This window comes from Trichomonas vaginalis, chromosome II (genome assembly GCF_026262505.1).
Source record: "Trichomonas vaginalis G3 chromosome II, whole genome shotgun sequence".
Classification (NCBI taxonomy): Eukaryota; Parabasalia; order Trichomonadida; family Trichomonadidae; genus Trichomonas; species Trichomonas vaginalis.
The window spans coordinates 16004172-16026674 of NC_067204.1; the positions used below are offsets into that span (position 1 = coordinate 16004172).

At 32.9% G+C, this 22503-nt stretch overlaps 10 protein-coding genes and 3 pseudogenes across 13 annotated transcripts, besides 6 other annotated features; 10 read left to right on the top strand and 3 right to left on the bottom strand.

The window, feature by feature from the left end:
* Positions 1-12142: part of a mobile genetic element that runs on past the window's edge.
* On the top strand, positions 730-1025 carry TVAGG3_0553020 (annotated as a pseudogene). The gene has a single exon. A coding segment is annotated over exon 1 (296 nt).
* Positions 1393-1803, top strand: TVAGG3_0553030 (organellar and viral DNA polymerase type B; the record flags this gene model as incomplete). Its single annotated transcript, XM_051238211.1, has 1 exon — positions 1393-1803. One exon carries the CDS (start codon positions 1393-1395, stop codon positions 1801-1803), a length of 411 nt encoding a protein of 136 aa, XP_051096035.1.
* Positions 1894-2666, top strand: TVAGG3_0553040 (annotated as a pseudogene). The gene has a single exon. A coding segment is annotated over exon 1 (773 nt).
* On the top strand, positions 5659-6647 carry TVAGG3_0553050 (organellar and viral DNA polymerase type B; the record flags this gene model as incomplete). Its single annotated transcript, XM_051238212.1, has 1 exon — positions 5659-6647. A coding segment is annotated over one exon (989 nt), but the record flags the coding sequence as incomplete, so codon positions are not given.
* TVAGG3_0553060 lies at positions 7473-8035 on the bottom strand (annotated as a pseudogene). The gene has a single exon. A coding segment is annotated over exon 1 (563 nt).
* TVAGG3_0553070 (uncharacterized protein) lies at positions 8354-8614 on the bottom strand (the record flags this gene model as incomplete). The annotated part of the gene is made up of 1 exon (XM_051238213.1): positions 8354-8614. The coding sequence occupies one exon, from the start codon at positions 8612-8614 to the stop codon at positions 8354-8356; it is 261 nt and encodes an 86-aa protein (XP_051096037.1).
* TVAGG3_0553080 (uncharacterized protein) lies at positions 9434-9578 on the top strand (the record flags this gene model as incomplete). Its single annotated transcript, XM_051238214.1, has 1 exon — positions 9434-9578. A coding segment is annotated over one exon (145 nt), but the record flags the coding sequence as incomplete, so codon positions are not given.
* On the top strand, positions 10718-11158 carry TVAGG3_0553090 (uncharacterized protein; the record flags this gene model as incomplete). The annotated part of the gene is made up of 1 exon (XM_051238215.1): positions 10718-11158. One exon carries the CDS (start codon positions 10718-10720, stop codon positions 11156-11158), a length of 441 nt encoding a protein of 146 aa, XP_051096039.1.
* Positions 11207-11443, top strand: TVAGG3_0553100 (uncharacterized protein; the record flags this gene model as incomplete). Its single annotated transcript, XM_051238216.1, has 1 exon — positions 11207-11443. The coding sequence occupies one exon, from the start codon at positions 11207-11209 to the stop codon at positions 11441-11443; it is 237 nt and encodes a 78-aa protein (XP_051096040.1).
* Positions 11610-11936, top strand: TVAGG3_0553110 (uncharacterized protein; the record flags this gene model as incomplete). Its single annotated transcript, XM_051238217.1, has 1 exon — positions 11610-11936. The coding sequence occupies one exon, from the start codon at positions 11610-11612 to the stop codon at positions 11934-11936; it is 327 nt and encodes a 108-aa protein (XP_051096041.1).
* Positions 12142-13152: a mobile genetic element.
* Positions 13153-14195: a mobile genetic element.
* A 670-nt stretch (positions 14196-14865) lies between these two features.
* Positions 14866-14980: a mobile genetic element.
* Positions 14981-15158: 178 nt separating this feature from the next.
* Positions 15159-15956, top strand: TVAGG3_0553150 (protein kinase regulator protein; the record flags this gene model as incomplete). The annotated part of the gene is made up of 1 exon (XM_001298944.1): positions 15159-15956. One exon carries the CDS (start codon positions 15159-15161, stop codon positions 15954-15956), a length of 798 nt encoding a protein of 265 aa, XP_001298945.1.
* Positions 15957-16278: 322 nt separating this feature from the next.
* TVAGG3_0553160 (8-oxo-dGTP phosphohydrolase protein) lies at positions 16279-17583 on the top strand (the record flags this gene model as incomplete). Its single annotated transcript, XM_001298945.1, has 1 exon — positions 16279-17583. One exon carries the CDS (start codon positions 16279-16281, stop codon positions 17581-17583), a length of 1305 nt encoding a protein of 434 aa, XP_001298946.1.
* Positions 17584-17680: 97 nt separating this feature from the next.
* Positions 17681-17926: a mobile genetic element.
* A 1197-nt stretch (positions 17927-19123) lies between these two features.
* Positions 19124-20390: a mobile genetic element.
* A 230-nt stretch (positions 20391-20620) lies between these two features.
* TVAGG3_0553190 (malic enzyme) lies at positions 20621-22028 on the bottom strand (the record flags this gene model as incomplete). Its single annotated transcript, XM_001297899.1, has 1 exon — positions 20813-22009. One exon carries the CDS (start codon positions 22007-22009, stop codon positions 20813-20815), a length of 1197 nt encoding a protein of 398 aa, XP_001297900.1.
* Positions 22029-22503: the final 475 nt, after the last annotated feature.

Genomic DNA, 22503 nt, shown 5'->3' on the forward strand with positions numbered 1-22503 from the left:
AGGTGTTGAAGATGTTATACCATCTAAGAACTTGAGAGAGTCAAAGCCAACACATCTGGGACCATTAGAGCGGGAGTACTGGAAAGACAAAAATATGCCAGAAAGAATAAGAAAATTCTTCTAAACTTTTCATTAGATGTAAATCAGACATGAATGAGAACAGTCATGATATCATTAATGGTACCATTTATTTTTGTCATAAATTTACACCAAAAATATAATTTAGGTGAAGTGGTGAGATCTCACCTGTTTTTTCACCTGTTTTCTCACCCTCGTGAATTTTCATGAATTTCCTTAAGATAGAAAAAATAAAGTTAGTTTTAAATTATTTTTATTTTTTATTTTGTATGTAAAGACAATAATGTCAGTCGAAGCAAAAAATTCACGAACAAATCTAATGGTGAAACATTCACAAAAGGCACTTATAACGGTATTGAAGTCTTACGTAGAGACAAGGATGGTTACATTAATGCAACAAAGATGGCAAGAGAAGCAGGAAAGTTAAACCATTTAAACAAGATTTCTCAATAGTGCTAAAATGCAGGAAATTCTTGAGTTTTGGTTGAAAGAATACGGTCGAGCCAAAAGTGGCTCAACCTCAAAACAAGCATTTTATGAGCTTACTAAGGGCGTTATGAATGAATTCAAGGTATTTACATACATGCTGACCTCGTTCATTTTGTTGCTGAATGGTGCTCTGTAAAGTATGCATTTTATGTCAAAGATATTATGGACTCCATAGACAAGAAAGTTCATGAGAAGTTAGATGAAGAAGAACTCGAAGATACAGTGGAGAATGCTAAACCTTTGTTCGAAGAAGAAGTTGGAAAAATGTGTGAAAACAATTAGAACATGAACGTGAGATATATTATGGTTATAGAGATTCTCCATACGAACTAGACCAATGGGAACAAGAAGATTTAAAGAGAGAATTTAGAGAATATGAACTCGCTAAGATAGCATTTGAAGCTGCAGAAAAGAAGTTAAAAGTTTGGGGTCGTTTTGTAAAAAAATATTGTGAGTAAATGAACCATTTATTTTTATTGAATTCACCAAAAAATATAATTTAGGTGAAGAGGTGAGATCTCACCTGTTTTTTCACCCTCGTGAATTTTCATGAATTTCCTTAAGATAGAAAAAATAAAGTTAGTTCTATTTTTTTTATTTTTTTATTTTGTATGTAAGAACAGAAATGACAAACATTGAGTTTGAAACAGTTAGAAAGATAGACAATGACACCAAATTGGTTAGAATAGGTGATTTAAACGTAAGATACTCAAAGAAATACAACAAATTTCTTTGTCAGACATTATATTTCCATCTGGAAAGAAAACACACGACTGGGTTAGAAATGCTTCAACTCAGAAAATTTTGACAAGAAATCCTGAGCTTATGATATCAGTAAGATTCTATGGAACTACAGCATATCTCATCGACAAAAGTCTTATACCAATAGTTTTGTTATGGATTGACCCAGTTGTTGGATATAACTTCATAACTTATGGTTCATTCGATACGGAACGTTGCAGTGAAGGCTTACTTTACATCGTTCAGAAACCGAAGGACTTCAACACAAAAAGATATAAGATAGGAAGGACATATAATATAACTCAAAGATATGACAGTACAGTCAATAGAGTCAAGGTTGTGTTCGTTAATGATATGAGAGCCGCAGAAACAGAACTACTCGAAAAGTTTGAGAAAATGTATGGTGCTCCCATAAAAGGTAAAGAAACGTTTGAAGTAGATGAGATAGATAAAGCTATAAAATTATTTGACGAAGTTGCTGAAAAATACATGTAAAGCGTTTATTTTTGGTCTTTTGTGAAAGATAGAAAAAATAACGCTAATTTTATTTTTATTTATTTTTTTATTTTGTATGTAAAGACAGATATGACAACATCAGAGAACACAACAACAGTTATAGTCCATGAAGCTATAAATGAAGAATACGAGTACATACAGTATAACAAACAGTTACGTCTCATTCGTTCGGTCAAAGATGACATGTACCAAATGCAAAGTATTTTGAACGCTCTTCGTTCTACAAAGCAAGCATATCATTGGTTTGAAAACCAACAGACAAAAGAACTTTTAGAAGAATTTCCTCATATGTTTGCTACCCTCGGAAAACCGAGGGTAGAGATTCCGTACGAAAATCGCAAGAATTTGGCTCCTGGTTTGAGAGGATATTATGTTCATAGACTTCTCGTAAATGTTGTAGCAATGTGGGCTTCACCTCGTTATGCTTGGTATGTTTGTAAACTTCTTGACGAAATTCACAGACAAGAACGCGAACAGATGGAAAAGAAACTTCAAGCAAAAGATGAAGTCATTGAATCCAAAGACAAAAGCATACAGAAAAGAATACCGCGTTCAGTACCAAAAGGAAAGGAAAAGAACTATAAGTATATGATTTATACTGAAGAGATGGAAAATGAAGAAGACAGAGATATGGTTATGTTGCATTTAGTGAGAAGAAACAACAAAAGCTTTTATGACTTGCTAAGATTACAAATCTGACAGAAACTGGTTCTATCGTGAAAACTTACCGATTTCAATGACACCGAATGAGCAAATAAAGGAAATTGTCAAAAATACTCTTCTCAAACACACTATGACATCAAAGGTTGCACAATACTTACATTCAAAGAAGACTTACCATTGTTAAAGGAAAAAATAACAGAGTATTTCGATAACTTCAAAGAGGAAGAATGAAAATCTAAGCTAATTTTATTTTTTTTTTATAAAATTTTATCTCATATGAAAGAACATGAATTTAGAATATTCGGAACTCATGACAGAAGAGGAGAACGAACAGCATGTAAAAGATTATGCAAAATTTATGAAGACATACAAGCATTTAAACAATATCTAAATGCTTCTAAAGATTATGCAAAATTTCTGAAGGTATATAAAGCTTATGAAAAAGCGTATGAAAAGTTTATACATTGGGGAATTGTTGTAAAATATCCATATGAAGACTAACCAAAAATATATTTTTGCTTAAATAGCTTCAGGTCAATTTCTTCAACCATTTCAACTTCCTTCGTCAATGTCAATTGAAGCTTCTTCAACCTTTGGTAAGAATTTCTGTATAACATCTTGTTCGTTATTGTCTTCAGAGATGAAGGATATATTTCACATTTGTTTCACTTCTTATATTCTTTCTGTTCGGAAAGATTCATAGCAATACTGAAGAAGTCAATGTTAGAGTTCTTTATAACAGTATAATGAGTATCTTTGACATTCACGAAGAAACTCTTTTGTTTCAAAACTACTGCTAACTCTTGTGAAGTATAACGTTTGCGGTCAATGACGATAGCTAATGGTCTGACATACTGACCAACTTAGATTCTTCACAAACTTCTTGTTAAAGATAACATTAACGTTTGAAGCATTGAACTCATTCTTGATGGCATTAGCGAGAGCATTGTATGAAAAGAACTTGCAATCTTGCATGTGTTTCATTATAATAAAAAATATTAAATTATTTTGAAAAATAACTTAAAAAAAATCTAATCTAATTTTTTTCAAAAAAATATTTTTTATTTCCTACTAAAGATGTATCGGAAGTTGTCTAAGTTAGAACACTCGGAAATAAAACAACTTCTTACAGAAGCTAACATAGATGTTGCAAAGCATTACGCAACAAACAAAAAAGCACTCGCTGACTTCATTAAAGACTATAATGGTGCAAGATAAGTTATGATAGAATTCATGAGTTCATAATAACAAAACATTTCCTTTAAATGACGTTGCTATTGACTTATATCATAGACGTTCAATACCTCATGAAAGTAAGAAGAGAAATGTTTGACATAACAAAAGATGCAAACGTTGGTCATACTCGTAAAGCTCTTTCTCATGATGTTCGTCAAGAGATGTTTGACATAACAAATGCAAACGTTGGTGAAACAAGAAGAAGAGACGACACACTGAAACAACAGAGAAGAGAGATGTTTAAAAGTGCTATAGAACAAGTTCGCAAAGCTAACGATGTCATTCGTTCCATTGACGACAAAACCAAAAGAAGGTGAGAGATGGTTAAAGAAAGATGAAGAGAATAGGAAGAGAAATGTGAAGTCAGGCAATAGACTCATTGACTTTAACATCGAAGCTTTAGATGAACCAAACAGAGACTACTTACACAAACATTTCGGTAAGGTTTTCATGAGACTCTTAGAGAAGATTAAAATAAACTCACAACAGAGATGGATGTATGTTATAAACTTGGTGGAAAGTATGAATGTTCTACGTTAAACCTCAATAATATTGGAACACTACTACATCAGCTCTTGAAGGAGAACTTTATATCAGAGATAGAAGCAAATGCTGCAGGTATTGTTGAAATGCACTATGACTTCTTCTTGACAAACATAAAGAATCTTACCGAAATAAAGATGTATGATTTAACAGAATATGAAGGCTTAACGATGTCAGATGTAAAGAAAGGCAAACCAAAAAAGAGACCATATAGAGATGAAAGCACACTGACAAATGACCAGAAAGCCATTTTGGAAGCTCTTAAGCAAACAGGAAACCCAGCACTTATAGAAAGCTTTTGGAAAGATAATGGTGAAAAGAAGTTTTATAAGAAGAGAAGCGGTCAGTTCTGGAAGTATCTTTGCACATTACCTATAAATCTTGAACGCTACCAAATCTTCAATGAACTGAACAAAAGAACTGCAACACTTATGACAGAAAGACAATTGTTTCGTTTATGCTTGCATTCAGGCTGGAGTAGATGGAGAGACTATTGACCACATGAGAAAGAAGTCATTCGTGTTAGAGACTTTCCTCAAAGTAAAGTACAGAGAAATTTCTGACGCAACAGGTATAGCATTTAATGTTACCATTGGTTATTTCAATGACTCAAGACATAATGAAATAAAGAGATACATACCAAAAGAATGTGAAACTGTTCGAACTATTGACTTACTTCTTGTTGAAGACCACTACATGCTAAAGCGAAAGATTACCAAATGACAAATATTTCTTCGCAACTATATAGAAATTCTCAAAGCTTGTGGTGGAATGAACATTGAGAAACAGATGAAAATATATACAAAGAGAGAGAACAAATAGTAGTTCGTTATGATTAGAACAACACCGCTATGGGATGTTATGAAAACATTGTGGGAGTGCAAATATTTCGAACCTATTTCTTATGGAGAACTTTTCACATATACGACTGACTTATATAAACAGAACCTTGCACCATTTAAAGATTTGACATATGCTCCAAAGTATTGTGTACAACTGAAGAAGAAAGCAGAGTCAAAAGAAGTAAATAAAAATAAGTGCAAGTTCATTCCTGAGCACGTTTTCTTTGCTGACTTTGAGTGTAGTACCGATGGCTTTCATAAAGCTTTTAACATATGTTACGACAATGAAGATGGTTCAGTGAGTGAAAGCATTTGGGGTCAGAACTGTGCAACAGAATTTTTGGAACGACTTCCTGACAAGAGTTTAATATATTTCCATAACCTCAGTTATGATATAAACTTCATCTTAAGACACATGACAGAAGTGAAAGGAACTCCCATCATTAAAGGTTCACGAACAATGCAAATAACTGGCTTATATAAAGGAAGGGCAATTATTATAAAAGACTCTTACAGTGTTATAAATAAGAAGCTTAAACTATTTCCTGCTATGTTTAACTTACAAACAGGACCGAAAGAAGTATTTCCATATAACTACTACAGCAGTGTTTTGTTAGCAAATGACAACAGAACTGGTGTCATTTCTGAAGCATGTAAGTTTGTCAAGGATGCAGATACGTTCATGAAGAACATAGATTCCATCAAAGGTTGCAGAATAGATGAGAACCACTTCGACTTAGAAAAGTATAGCACATTTTATTGCAAACAAGATGTAAGAATTTTAAGAGAAGGTTTTGTTAAGTTCCGCAATGACATATTGAAAGAATTTGATTTAAACGTTTATGACTACGTTAGTATTTGTTCTATTGCTAACAAATTGTTTGAGAACAGAGTGTACTTCCCGAATGGAAATTTATATGACCTCTCAAATAAACCAAGAGAATTTATTTCGAGATGCATTCAAGGTGGAAGATGTATGTTGTCAGATAACATTAAACAAAAGAGCGAAAAGAAACTCATTGCTGATTTCGACGCTGTTTCATTATATCCATCCGCTATAGCAAGACTTTATACTTTAGAAGGTATTCCAAAGGTTATGAAGAAAGAAATGTTAAGCACAGAGTATCTCATGAGACATTTATTCGATGACGACCAAAAGGAACCCATTGGTGAAAAGTTTATGTCTGGCTTCTTTGTTCTCATTAAGATAACAGAGATTGGAATACATAGACACTTTCCTTTAATAGTTTGTGACCCTGAACTAAATCCAGAACTTAATGTTCCCAGAAGTTCAAACACTTGCTGTTTAATGTATGTTGACCATATAACATTACAAGACCTCATAAAATATCAAGGTGTCAAATGTGAAGTGTTGCAAGGATACTATTACGATGGAAACAGAGATATTAGAATAAGAGATGAAGTAAAGAAGTTGTTTGAGTTAAGGTTAAAGTATAAGAAAGAAGGAAATCCTTTGCAAGAAAATATAAAGCTCATTCTGAACAGTATTTATGGCAAAACTATTCTATCTCCTATTGAGTCAAAAATAACCATAGTAAATGACAAAGATGCTATAAGATATGCCATCAGAAACTACAACCATATAGTGAAGTTCGAAGGTTTGGATGGTTCAGATAAAACTATTTTCAAGCTAACGAAAAGTATTTGCAGACACTTTAACTTCTGTCCACTTGGTGTTAACATTCTGTCTATGTCGAAGAGAATAATGTGTGAAGTATTCTGTACTGCTGAGGACTTAGGAATGGACATCTTTTATAGCGATACCGACAGTATGCATCTCTACAATGAAGATATCCCTCGTTTAGCTGAAGAGTTTGAGAAACGTTATGGAAGAGTTCTCATTGGTAAAAACCTTGGTCAATTTCATAGCGACTTTGCAGAAATAACACCTGGAAAACAAAGTTTAGCATACAAGTCAATATTTTGTGGAAAGAAGACTTACATAGACTTACTCACGAATGATTTAAATGAAGTTGCATTTCACTGCAGAATGAAAGGCGTGAAGCAAGATGTTATTGCTTTAACCGCTAATGAAATGTTTCCTGACTCTGTTCAGTGTTTCTATGATGAAGATAAAGGTTTAATGGTTCCGCAAGGAAAATTTGACAAAGACTCTGAGTTCAGTTTAATGAAATTAAAGCACTTTATGACGGTCAAGAGATTGGATTTGACTTATGTAAGTCTGCTACACCTGCATTTGACGAGAAGTTTAACTTCTCAATAACGACTAAAACAAGCTTTATTCGTAAGTTGAAGTTCTGAGGTCATTTATTTTTGTCAGCAATGAGGTCATTCGTGATAAAAATAAGCCGCTAGCGGCAAGGGCGAAGCCCATGAGGTCATTTACAATACTGCGATGGTAGAGTTTAAGAGTTGTGCTTCAATGTAGAGACAGTCCTTATGGTCTGGAGGTAGCAAAACAGGTGCTTTATGGTCATGAGTGGAGAACATGTCTATCCAAAACTCACGATTGAAGCCAGTAAGCTTGTAATACTTAGGATTTGGCAGTGGTGAAGTTCTTGTATGACCAATGAACTCATTTTCAACTCCCTTACTTAAGTTTGAATATAATATAGCTTGCTTTCTATCCCAAATGCCAGGTGTTACAATCTTTGAAAATTCATTTTTCCTCGGAAGCATTGCATAATAATTGAAAACATTTTGAAGTCATCATTTGGTTCAGAGATTTGAAATCTTATACGTAATGGATTTTCTTTCTCTTTAGCGACTTCATTGAATGGTGAGAATACAATGAATTGACAGTCATGAGTTCCATCTTCATTTTCATTAAATTCATAATGAAAGTCTATAAGTTGTGGCCGACTACCTTCTTCCTTCAGTTGTGCAAGAAACTCACGTAAAGGCTGTAAAGTTTGTACTTCAATGTTGAACTTTTTCTCGAACATCTCATTAAATGAAATCATACATTGCAACAATGTTGTATCGTCTTTAAAGTATTTGTATATGTGAATGTTTTGGGCGCTTAAAGACTGTTCGTCATTTTCTATCTCGACTTGAAGTATAAAGTCAACCTTTCTGAAAGCACGTGTTATATACATAGATGTTATGCCAATGTACTTCTCTTCATTTATGTTCACAATCCAGTCTGTTGGAAACTTAAACGTTACTCTGTTCCCCTTTATTTTGACGTCAGGGTTTTCACTACTGAACGCAACAGATAAAGGTATTTGTCTATACATTTAATTCGGATAAAAATAAACCATTTACTCTTTCTTTGCTTCAGCTTCTTTAGCTTTTGCTTCAGCTTCTTCTCTAGCTTTCTTCGCCAGCAAACGTGGGTTCTTTTGTCTTCCAGCAGCTAATGCAGCAAGTTGTTTTTCACTAAGTTTTCTCTTTGGTCTCTCTGGCTTTTGTTCTTGTTTTTGTTCCTTCAGTTCGGATAAAATTTGCTCACGAATTTCTTTCTTCAATGCTTCAACATCTATGACCCCTTGGGTCTTGTCCGTAGGGCTTGTCTGAGTCATTTGACTGCAGATAAAAAACAAAATTAAAACTTTAACCGATGTAAAATGAGCTTGTCAAAATCAGAGCGAGAGTCTATTATATTAAATGACGCCAGAGGAATACAACATCCTTTCTATTACGTAAGTCAGAGTAAAGATGGTAAAATATACGTAAGAAAAAGAAAGGTTCCATTAGCGAATGCAGAAAGCGACAACATTAAGGTGTATGGCAAGGGTGAAGTCCATGTTAAGCCTTCTATTCAAACTGAAAAGTCAATAGAACAAGAAGAAAAGAAGCCAGATGTACTTTCAATAACGAACCAAGAGCTTATTGCAAAGTTTTGTGAATTTCATTGAAAAACAAACCGAGTCAAAGAACCCTGACCCGCCAGTGAAAGAAGTTGAGACAAAAGAGAATGTACAGTTCATTGAAAATGTCAAGAAACAACTTCCACCACGAATGCCAAGAAGAAGAGTGAGAATAATGAAGTAAATATATATTTTTATCCGAAGTAAATACATGCAGAACGAACAGTTAAACGAATTTACTCCAGCAGAGCATATTCATCAGATTCGCTCATATTTCGATATCATAGACAATGCAGTTCAAATTGGTGACACTAATAGAAAATATTCTGACGCAAAGATTCCATCACAACCTGGAACTGCTAAAGATAACACATGGGTAACATTCAATCTCTCACCTCCTGGTGAAAATATGTTGGACCTTTACAATACATTCATTACGTATAAAATGGAAGGTCAATTTATTGTAGATAAAGAAATTGGTTCAGGTTCCAATAAAACAAACCCACCAGGATTTTGGATTGGTTTCGATGACGCTTTCTATGCAGTTGCTGGATATCAAATCCTTGCAAATGGTCGTATCGTATATTCTCAAGACAACGCAAGAGAAGAAGCATATATAACTTCAAACTCACAAACTACCGAACAAATAAAGAAAGTAGATGTTTTCTCAAAGACTCGACATGAAGATGTATGGAGTCATTCGGGAACATGCAGAACAGGACAAATTGTTAGTGGTCCAATTACAGCAGGAAAATCATTTGATTTTAAGCTTCGTTTAAGAATTCCTGTTAGAAGATTCCTTCCATTAGAAGCTATTCGATTTATTCCAGCTTTTGCAGGAAACATTCAGCTTAAAGTAAAGTTCAGTAGCGACGCCTTACAATGCACATCTATATCTGTAAATGATATCATTGCTTTCAATCCAACTCTTAAAGTTGCATTTGCTTCAGATTCAAATCCACCGACAAATAAATTTGTTCCATGGAATGAACCATTCACTATGATAACGAAGGCAGTAGAAGCTAGTGGAACAGTTACTATTACAACTGTAACCCAGCAACTATTTCGAACAAAGATGGATTTTAATGAATGTTTCATTCATCCAAAGTCATTCTCTTTAGACCCTAACATTTATACAGAACTTGTAGAACATTATACAAACGAGGCTTTATGTTTTCCTGTTAAAGTTATGGATTGGATTCCTATGGACGGTTCATTCTCAAAGAATACAGATAGTTCAAGTGCAACATTTACAGCAGCTTATACGCCTATTAATGTTAAAAGTATTTGGGCACTATTTAGAAAGAAAGACAACTATTATGTTAATTTTGAGAACCCTAAGTTTAAATATCTTCAGCTTTCCATGGGAGCTTATGGAAATATGCCTGCAGAACCTGAAAAATCATATGGACCTGTATTTTATGAAATGGTTGCGAACGCTTGCAATACAAACAATGATATGATAGGATTTAATGAAGATGTTATGAGGTCATTGGTGGATGATGGTAGTGTGGAACATAAATGGGATAGCTATGACAACACACATTTCTTATGTGGTTTTCCAACAGAAGTGGACTTTTGCTTCCAGCAAGGTCAAACATCTACTGCTCCAATAACATACAAATTGTCTGTTAAAGGACCTATTGAACTAGCAACTGAAAATGTACCAAAGCCACTTATTGGATTTATGAGGGATTGTTGCTTTGCCATTCAGGTGCGTGCTAATGGATCCCCATAATAAGATTAGATGACTATAACTTAGCTACGGACGACAGTGAGGAATAAAGGATGAACGTTTATTTTTAAAGCTTATAAATGAGTTCTTCATCAAGCTCTCGTGAACCTTCACCATCTATGAAACAAACTTTACCAAACGATTATGGAGCACCTATTGAATATTTCTTACGAGCTGCACAATGGCAAAGAGCAGTTTCACCAAGGTTAGGTGTTCCACCAGCTCCTGTCAAAAATAGCATTTGGTCAAGTCCTTATATAAGATATGGTCTCCCACTAGGTTTGCTAGCTACAGCAGGAGCAGTAATGATGTTGAAAAGAAATAAAGCAAATGTTGTAAATAATACTGAAGTAGCTGAAGTTAAACAAACTCCAACACCTTCACAAGCAAAACCTTCAATGACTCCTGAACCTATGGAAGTACAAACTCCTGTTCAAAAGTCAACTCCTAAACCGACTCCAACATTTAAACCAGAACCTACTCCTCAAATAAATCGTAAAACTCCTGCGTTTCCTTACTGAAAAAATAACGTTATTTTTATTTAATATTAAAATTTTTATTTGATTGAAATGACAAATAAAGTCACTGAAGCAATGAAACAAAAGTTTTTGGTAGAATACATTAAATCAGGAACTATTCCGGAAGGTTTTTACATTCATACTATGAAGGATGGTAGAGTTCAGTTTAGAAAGATAAAGCAACCATTAGATAAAGAAGGTATATTAAGGAAGATTAAACTTCATGAGGACAACATTGCTGAACTTAGGAAGAAGTTAGAAGAGTTGGAGAAAGGAAGAGAGTTATAAAGCAATGAATTCAACAGGGTGAAAAAACAGGTGAAAAAAGAGGTGAGATCTCACCGCTTCACCTAAATTTATTTTTGTGCTATGTTTTCATACGTGTGAGGGTGGTGATATCATTAATTTTTAAGTTTATTTTTTTTATTTTATTTTTTATTTTATTTGGATGTAAATGACGAAAACTATTGAGATAACAAACTACAACGGTCATGAGTTCAAGAATTTGTTCTTCGTTCCTCGTGAAAATACATTCTATCAGATACGAGGGAGAAAGGGTAAAGTTAGTTTGAGCGTTTATGAAGGAATGAAGAATGGAAAGTTTATACAAGCATACGATACAAACGGTAAACGTGTTTCATTAGCTTTGTCAAAACTTACTAACATTTATTTTGACAGTGACTTTGACTCTGACGATTGGAGCGACAGCAGCGATACTGAAGAATATGAACTATTGTGTGAAGCACAGCAATGGGAAGAGTTGCAATACTTTTGTAAGTGAGAACGTTTATTTTTTACAGTAGTGAAGTCATTTGTGAAAACGTTAGTGAGGTGAAGTGGTTGGTGGTTTTGTAAATATTTAAGGTTAAGTTAGTGTTGTCGTTTGTGTTGTAAAATATATGTTAACGGTTTTGTAAAGTGTCAAATTCACATATAACGGGTACGGTGGAACGCAGTGCCTCCGTACACATGATATGTATACTAACTAATGCAACTGCAATATTCACTAATGATTGCCTCGAGAATATGCATTCAGAATTTTCTTCGTTAAAACATCCAAACATTTATGAATCTATTAAGAAGATATCTCAAATCCAATTAGATAAATATAACGCCATCAAAAATAACCAGAAGATCGAGCGCCATATAAAAACCGTTATCACTGATAGCTACAAAAATTATATTCTTGACTGCTTTCAAAAAGAACTTGAGAAAACAATTTTTTCTATCAAACAATACAACGTAAGTGATCTTTCTTTGGCTCAGAACGAGATTTCTCCATATGGTTCCATAGAATCGAGTTCATTGTTCGAAAATATTCCAGTTCATGATGCAGATATACTCAAATCGATCGATCTAACAGATAAAGATACAATGATCACTAAGTTTTATTAATGAAAAAGAGAAAAAATTATGGCATTATTTAATGAAACATTAAATCATCCAGATTTTAATTCATCCACTCCAATTCAAAACTAATTTTGAGCAAGCCGACAATCAAGGTTCAGATGCTCCAATTCGCTCCGAAAATTCAAATATTGCAGACTCTACAGATTTAGAACCAGAAAATCAAAACCATCCTTCTACAAATCAAATGTCTAGTAATCTAGAACATAAGCTGGACCTTCTTGATCATATTGAAAAACATTATCGAAAATGCGCTCGTTATTGGGAATTCTTCCTACTACAAATGCTATTGTTGGGCCGTCAAACAAGTTTCAGTTAATAGCAAGCAAAATTCTGAAAAAATAAGAAAAAATCTTCCATAACAACAAAATCAAACAATAAAAACAAAATTCATCCGACATCCTCCTAAACGTAAAGCTCTATTTCGGAAAGGATTCTCAGCGATAATAACTTATATTTTCAAGTTCATCGAAAGAGATCGAAAAAGCAACGTTCCACATCTACAGAGAAAAGAATTGATATATGAAGTCTAATTCCTTTTATAACTACTATATTTTTATTCTTATGACTAAAAATAATATATTATTTAAGGGTGCACCTGTATGTACGTTTATTTGAGAGGAGGAGGATTACCCTCTCAATTTTGAGGGATTCGTTAGTTTATTTTCTCGATGAATATGCAATAAATTTGATTTTTACCTTATCAATATACTTCATATAATATACACATGTTCATGTAAAAACTTTTTTCCAAAATCCTCAGGAATTAAGGGATTTTTGAATTTTAAGAATTTTTTTCGAATTTTTTCGAAAAAAAAATATTTTCAGAACAGCCTTAACGGCTAAGATTTAGGAACAATGTTAAGTATCAAAAAAGAAAGGAGGTCTGATATAGACAACATATATCGTTGAAGGTTGAAAAAATCTCTAATATTTGAGCCCAAAATTTTCAAATTTTAATTTTTTTGAAAAAAGAGGCCACCCGTATGTACGTTTATTTGAGAGGAGGAGGATTATATTTTTGAAAGGGTGAAACATTATGAATATGTTAATTATATAATAATATGTATTATTATAAAAAGAAAAAATAAAGCACGTTAAAATTTTTTCTTTCTTGATTTTTTACAAAATCTACTTAGAATTATGCAAAATATTACTAAATAATTAATAAATTTTCAAGTTAAATTTTAATTTTGATAAATAATTTAAATTTCAAAATATCAAGTTCAGTTCGACTATGTATGTAGTAATTCTCTCAATAAAGTGCCAAAACCTAATTAAAATATATGAACATTTCAACATTTAATGTTTTTATTTAAAAATTTGATGGAATATGAGCTTCAAACAATTATTATGTAAATAAAAATAATTAAATATATGTATTTATTCGTATTACAACCGTAGTAAGTCGATTCTTCCTTTCTTCTACTGAGTTTTGAATTTGATTTCGAATTGTAAAGAGATTCAAAGGGAAAATACTAGCGGATAAAAACTCCATGAAAGGGTCATAATGGACTCAAGTTGTATTTTTTGAATATTTTTTTGCTTTTCGAGCCTAAATATGGTAGCCAAGATAATGCCTAAAAATAAGGTTCTAAATTCTGAAGTTTACATGATCCTCTCGTGTGCACCCTTAACAATTTTCATTTTTTTCTTTTAACAATTTCGTTTTATTTCCATTTATTGTTAAATGATTTTTAGCATACACCTTTCTTTGTTCATCTTCTAAATACAATTTATTTTTTCTTAGATATAATTCTATTCATTCAATTCGATCGTCATTTTTCAGTACATGATCGTAATTTTCAATTATTGATCGCGATTTTACTTCAGAATTTGTTCGCAATATTGCTTATCAAAATTATATCTCTATTCTCTCATTTCTGTTTAGTCAATATCATTACACTCCTATTGTCTAATAACATGCTATTAATTTTCTTAAAATTAAAAAAAATATCAACTTTTAAAAACAGAAACTTAACATCCTTAGGTCAATGGATTTTGATGTGAGATACATTTAATCTGTTTTTCTTTTTTTATTTTAAATAATTGAATATTTATAGTTGTTATGGGTCTTACATCATGTAAAACGAATTTTCTTAAAGTAAATTTACTTTTTCTTCAATCTTTCTTACATATTTATTAAAAAAAATTATCCAAAAAAAGATGTTTTAGAATGAAAAAAAAAATAGAAAAATCTTCATTTATAGTCTTTCTTGAATGTATACGTTTTGATTTTTTTCTTTTTTAAAAAATTCAATTTCTAGAAAAATCGAGAAAAAATCATTTTCTTCTATTTTTTAGGACGCCATACCCATTGAAATCTCCTCTCAGGACGCCATAAACTATTCAATTATGGTGTAAACTTCTCAAAAAATGAATAGTTTACATCAGGACGCCTTAGGACGCCAATCCTTTACGCGCCCTTAGATTTGTGTTGTATCTAATGAGCGAAAAGTCTTACGAACAGCAAATATCGATTATGTGTAAATTCACTAATGTATTTTTCTTATTTTTATGCCTATTATCGCAATCGTGGTTTTTCGACAATAGAATTTTTTGGAAACAAAAAGTGGCACTCTTCAGCTCTACATTAATGGCCGAGAGTTCAGAATACTATTCATACTCTTACTACTCATCCGATGACTACGATATACTCGGTAAAGAGGCCGAAGAGGAGGAAGAAGAGGAGGAAAGTCAAGATGAATATGAAGATTGGATTTCGCAGTTTTGTTCAGAAAAGAAGTTCAAAAACTGGTTTTGTCACGTTTCGGAAGCATATTTAGATGATCCTTTCAATCTTTTCGGACTTCAGAACTTATTTAAGCACTATCAGAAGGCATTAAACTGCCTTTTAGATGTCGAAGAGGAAGATATGGATGAAAAGTTATATTCAGATGTACAATTCACAGAAGAAATTCAAAACTTGTATTTACTCGTCCATCAAAGATACATTCAATCACCGGAAGGTCTTGCAGAAATGCTTGACAAATACAATAGAAAAGTATTCGGTACATGCCCACGTGTTGAATGCGAAAAGCAGGCCGTCATTCCATATGGAATGTCTACAAATTTGGGTGTCTCCGGTTGCCTCGCTTTCTGCCCAAGATGCCGCGATGTATACATCCCAAAGGCTTACGAAGTATCCAGAATTGATGGTGCTGCCTTTGGTCCTAATTTTGCGGCAATTTTATTATCAGATCCAAGCCTCAAATTAAAGATTCCAGCTGTTAAGAACCCACCACTTACAATATTCGGTTTCAGAGTTCTCGAGAGCAGAAGAAGACTCGATCGTACAAAAGATCCAAGCCATCTTCCAGAATTTTCGGATGCTTCTGAATACGAAGAGGAAGAAGATTATGCAGAAGAAGAAAATGCTCAAGAAGCTAAATAAGTCAAAAGCACTTCTTGATATATTTTATTTTTTATATCAATATGAATTATCTTGAATTACATTGTTATTAAACAAAACTTAATATATAAAATCTTACATAAAGCTTTTTGGTCAATACAATTTTAATTAATTTAATTTTTTATTCGAAGCAAAGACAAATATCTGAATATATTCAAAAGAAGGGAATATTTTGCTTAGTGTTTGAGAACTTGATACATAAGGAACCCAGTTCTGGCATTCTATTCTCTCGAAAAGTTCATTTTTGTCAAAAATGTTTTTCAGTTTTTTCGCACATACGTTTTCCAAAACTCGATATGGAATAATGGTTGATGCAGGATCTTCTGGTACACGTGGTTTCCTATATACGTGGAATGACATAGATTTGATCCCTGAAGTTTCACAATGTTTCGATGGAGAAAAACGTATGAAATATAAAGCAAAAATCAGACTCGCGAGCGCTGCTGAAGACCCCGAAGCTATACAGAATATCTTTAAACCAATGATTGATATGTTCATGAAAAAATTAACTCCAGAAATAGCCAAAGAAACGCCTATTTACGTTTACGCTACAGCAGGTATGCGATTACTATCTGTTGATAACCAAGAAAAGGTATTTTCGCAAGTTTATGATTATTTCAAGAAGAATTCATTATTTTTAGTCAAAAGAAACAATTTCCGTGTTATTTCTGGAGTTGAAGAAGGTGTTTATGGCTGGCTTTCTGTCAATAACCTCCTTGAAAATTTCAAATATCAAAAGCCATACGTAGGATCCATAGATCTAGGAGGTGCATCCTTCCAGATTGCATTACAAGTTAACGAAAGCGAGCAACTTGATGAATCTATTCTTGTTAAAGTTGGTCAACAACGAATTCGGATCTTTTCTCACTCATATCTCGGATATGGCGTAGATGTATCTTCAAAATCAATATCTAAAGCGATATCAGCTATCACTGATTCGAATACAATTAACAATCCTTGTTTTCCAAGAAATTATACAACTATAATTAAAGGAAAAGAAGATATTACCGTACATGGAACAGGTGATTTCGACAAATGCGCTCGACTTACGAAGAAAATACTCATTGATGGCCCACATTTCGAGACCGTAAACATTCCAGGAATTTCTGGCCAGAGTAAATTCGTCGGTATGGCAAATTTGTACTTTGTTAACAATTTCTTTGGTCTTCCTGAGTCAAGTTCAATGGAAGAACTCAAGAAAGCTGGAACTTCTTTTTGTTCCAAACAATGGTCGAAGATTGAAGAAGAGTTGAAGGGCAAAGAATCATTGGAATATGCTCCAACATACTGCTATTGTGCAGCTTATCAGTACACTTTGCTTCAAAAGGGATTTAATTTCAAAGATGGAAACAATGAAATCAGGAAATTAGATGACATCAATGGAGTGGACTTGTCATGGGCTATAGGAGCTATGTTGGCACATGTTTCTGATATAGACATCGTAGCTAAGACAGTAGTTCCAATGAAATTGGTAATTTCTGTTAATATCGCAGTATTCTGTGTATTGGCATTGATCTATATTGTGATTTCGATGTGTTACAAATCAAATCCATATACAACAATGCCTCCTGTCGAAGAATTGCCACCAATAGAAGAAAATGAAGTTTAAATATTTTATCTTTGATTTTTTGTGCTGCAAATAAATAGAATTTTTTAAAATATACGTTTTCGATTTCAATTATTCACATCTCAATGGATGCATCGTGGAGTGGGGGACAAACTCGCCCATTGTCACTTTTTCATTAACCTTAAACTTGTAATTTTCTAGGGCTGTACAAGATTTAAAAAAACATTGCCGGGTTACCGTAGAGGCCTAAAAAAATCGCGCCTCGGCGGCAAGCCGCCTCGGCATTAAGAATGCGCATCTAAATTTTTATATGTCCTTCTTTCTTTTATTTTTCCCTTCCCTTTCTTTTCTTTTTTTTCCCTCCTCTTGCTCTCATTTACCTTTTTTTTCCTTTTCTCATCATTTTTCAAAATTTTAAATTTTTATCAAAAATCCTGCCTATAAAAGCAGACTATGGAACCTTTTAATGCCTCTTAATCAATATTATACAGCATAAAGCATATTAAATGAAAGTAATTACGTATAAATTTATTTTATTATCTTATTTATTAATTCTTTAGCATGTATTGTTTAATATTAACTTTTCTGTACATTAAATATGATATCTCCAAAGTATGAATGCCTTGTAACGAAACGAAAACTTAATTTTATGTTGAATATTTGTCACAAACATTAGATTATTAAAATATATGTTGGATATCCCTTAGTATGAGACTTCATGACTCTTGTAGTCTAACGTGAGCTTTGGATTGCAAGCTCTGTGGTTAACGAACATAAATTAATTGTAAAGTTTTCAAAATTTTTCATCGTTTCTATCAGCATCTATTTTTCCTTTAAAATAATATATTTGTATGAATACAATATTTAGTAATTTTTTTATTTCCCATAATTTCATTCAAAATTTCAGAAAAAATTAATTTCTATTCAATATTATTTCAGCTTCAAAACACTTCATTCTTATAGATGTTGATTCACTAAAGTGTGATACTCAATGTCTTATTTCAATGAAAATTGTTCTGCAAATTTATTTCACTTTTGACCTCACTTTTTCCGTAATTCAATTTTTTACTTTTAATATTTTAGATCTTCATAATATCATTTGAAAAATTAACCATATAAAAAAATCAAGTTAACAATTCACTTTTTCCGTAATTCAAAAATCAAAAATATAAATAATATATCTTTTTATCAAATATTATTATTATATTCTATGAAAAATGAGGTCCGGAAATTTTGCGGATTCCCGTAACTCAATTTTACGGAAAAAGTGCAGTAAACTATTCAAAATACGGAAAAATTGGTGTAAACTAATGATTTTACGGTAAAATCACGGAAAGTCCCGGAAGAATATATGTGCCTATATGAAATTATACAAAAATGAATCAAACGCATTTTAAAAGATTGTTCTTGTATTATAAATGCTATTCGCAGATTTATTAGTTGAAGAAAATTACCAAATTTTTGCCGATTTACAAAAAATGATTTACAAAGCATATTTTTATAAGGCTTTAAAAATCTTTAAAATGTGACCGGTGACGGAAATCCATGGTAACCAACCGCGGTTCCCGTTTGGAATGCCATATAATTTTCATTATTTTTAATTAACCTTATTTCTTTCCCAATTCCTGATTTATTTTATTCACTTACTATTAAAAGTCACATTTTAATAAAATATAATAATTTATTTATAGCATTTTTTACTATACTGTAATAAAAAATTAATTATAATAAATTAAATGTTTATTAAATCAAATGTTTTCTTTGCAATAATATTTTTAATGTTGAGTAAACAATGTTGGGATCAAGTGTATCATTTTTCAGACCTTTCTGAACAGCTTCAAGCATACTGATGCATTCGACTTTTTTAAATTGTGTCATTTCTTCGAAATCTCTTGTGACTTTTTTGATAACTTTAACACTTCTCTCTGAATCCAGACCTTTAATTTGCAACTTAATCAGGAATGAAGGAACAACACTGGAATATAACTCGATGACAAGTTCATCGAGTCGAAGATTTGGTTGTACACCACTTGTATGTGCCGGATACCATTGTGTCAATTTTTTTCTGAAATTAACTTTAAAAGTACTAAGTAAGATCATGAGATATAGCAATATATGTTTAAACCAACTTATATTTTGGTTGTACACCACTTGTATGTGCCGGATACCATTGTGTCAAATTTTTTCTGAAATTAACTTTAAAAGTACTAAGTAAGATCATGAGATATAGCAATATATGTTTAAACCAACTTATATTTTGGTTGTACACCACTTGTATGTGCCGGATACCATTGTGTCAAATTTTTTCTGAAATTAACTTTAAAAGTACTAAGTAAGATCATGAGATATAGCAATATATGTTTAAACCAACTTATATTTTGGTTGTACACCACTTGTATGTGCCGGATACCATTGTGTCAAATTTTTTCTGAAATTAACTTTAAAAGTACTAAGTAAGATCATGAGATATAGCAATATATGTTTAAACCAACTTATATTTTGGTTGTACACCACTTGTATGTGCCGGATACCATTGTGTCAAATTTTTTCTGAAATTAACTTTAAAAGTACTAAGTAAGATCATGAGATATAGCAATATATGTTTAAACCAACTTATATTTTGGTTGTACACCATTTGTATGTGCCGGATACCATTGTGTCAAATTTTTTCTGAAATTAACTTTAAAAGTACTAAGTAAGATCATTTCTTTTTGCATAATATAATGCCAATATGGTTTCTTTTGATTTTATTTCATTTATAAGCAAATCAGATTTACCCAAAAACTCCACTCCATAAGCGTTCATTTGCTAAATTAAAAAGTGACAATGGGCTAGTCTGTCCCTTTCTCATGCATCGTGCAAATAAAAAATGAATAATTCATTATCTTATCTTTCTCCAAAATTTTAGAAGAAATGGACTTAACATCCCAAATAAATCTGATTTTTCACGTCATCTGTTTTCCAAAAAAAATTCAAGTGTCGAATTATATTAAATGAAATTTTTAAAATTTCAGACAAATTTTGAAAAATTTGAATTTCTTGGAAAAATTTAGTAAATTTTAATCGGTGAATATATTTTATTTTGTATAAAAATCATTATTATTCACTAAAACTAGAAAAACTTATGAAATTTTAAGAAAAATTATTTAAAATACTTAAAATTGACTCACAAGATATCAAATCGATCATTATATCTTGGATCTTATATTTCTTTTTGGCACTTTAAACAAAATCAATCAAATTTAAGGAAAGGAAAACGACAGAATTTTATTTAAGCATGGATGCGAGCAACACCAGACTTGATAGCAGCCTGAGCAACAGCCTTTGAGACTGTTTCTCTGATGCGTGGGTCGAATGGCTTTGGAAGGATGTATTCTGGTGTGAGTTCAGCATCGGAAACGAGGGAAGCAATAGCGCGAGCAGCAGCGATGTTCATCTCGTTTGTGATACGGGAAGAGCGGACATCGAGAGCACCACGGAAGAGAGCTGGGAAGGCGAGAACATTGTTGATCTGGTTGGGGAAGTCGGAACGGCCTGTACCAACAACAATAGCACCAGCTTCCTTAGCTTCATCTGGCATGATTTCTGGTGTTGGGTTAGCCATGGCAAAGACAATTGGCTTTTCGGCCATTGACTTGACCATTTCCTGTGTAAGTGTTCTTGGAGCAGAAACGCCAATGAAAACATCAGCACCCTTGATAACATCACCGAGTGTGCCTTGCTTGAGCTCGGAGTTTGTAATTTCAGCCATCTCGACCTTGATGTCGTTCAAGCCAGAGCGGCCTTTGTAGATAGCACCTTGACGGTCTGTAAAAATAACGTTCTTTGGATTGACGCCAACGGCAACAAGAAGTTTGATGATGGCGATACCAGCGGCACCAGCGCCAGATGTAACAATCTTGACGTCCTCGATCTTCTTTCCAACAATCTTGAGAGCGTTGAGAAGAGCAGCGAGTGTAACGATGGCTGTACCATGCTGATCATCGTGGAAGATTGGGATATCGCAGATTTCCTGAAGTCTCTTCTCGATTTCGAAGCAACGTGGAGCAGAGATATCTTCAAGGTTGACACCACCGAAGGAGCCAGCAAGGAGGGAAACAACTTTGACGATTTCGTCAACATTCTTGGAACGGATGCAAAGTGGGATAGCATCAACATCACCAAAGCGCTTGAAAAGTAAAGCTTTGCCTTCCATAACTGGCATACCGGCTTCTGGTCCAATATCACCTAAACCGAGAACGGCGGTACCATCTGTAATGACCGCGACAGTGTTCCAACGGCGTGTAAGTTCGTAGGAGAGCTCTGGGTTCTTCTGGATCTCAAGGCATGGCTGAGCAACACCTGGAGAATATGCGATGGAGAGATCTTCCTTGTCCTCTACCTTGCAGCGGGCAACTGTTTCGATCTTGCCACGCCATTCCTTATGAGCGGCAACAGAGAGAGATGCATAGTCTTTCTTAACAGACATATCTAAAAATGAAATGTTGATGCTCTTCAAAATTTTGAGACCACAATTGGTCACGAATTCTGAGCAGAAACACTTTTTTATGAATTAAACTCTCACAAAAAATTGAGATCAAATTTTTTCCCGATTGAATTTTTGAGATATTTATCATTTTTAAGACTTATTTAGCTGTAGTATGTTGGGGCGTTTCGTAGTTAAATTATCAATCAATATATGATTATAAACCATTATCATTCTTACCATGGCAAATTCTTCTTTTTATTTATCCAATTTTTTTATAATATCACGCTAGTTTTATCAGATGATATTGCCTTAATCAAAATATATATATGAGATAGCTTTGGAGAATTCATACTCAAATTGAAAATTTTCGTCAATGGGTTGAAAGGTGTATTCAATATTCTGAGCCTTCAATTTTTAATTTAGTAATATGATTATAGGCAATTAAAAAGGGTGAATTTTGAAAAACAGAGAGTAGAGTATAGGAAAATTTTTTA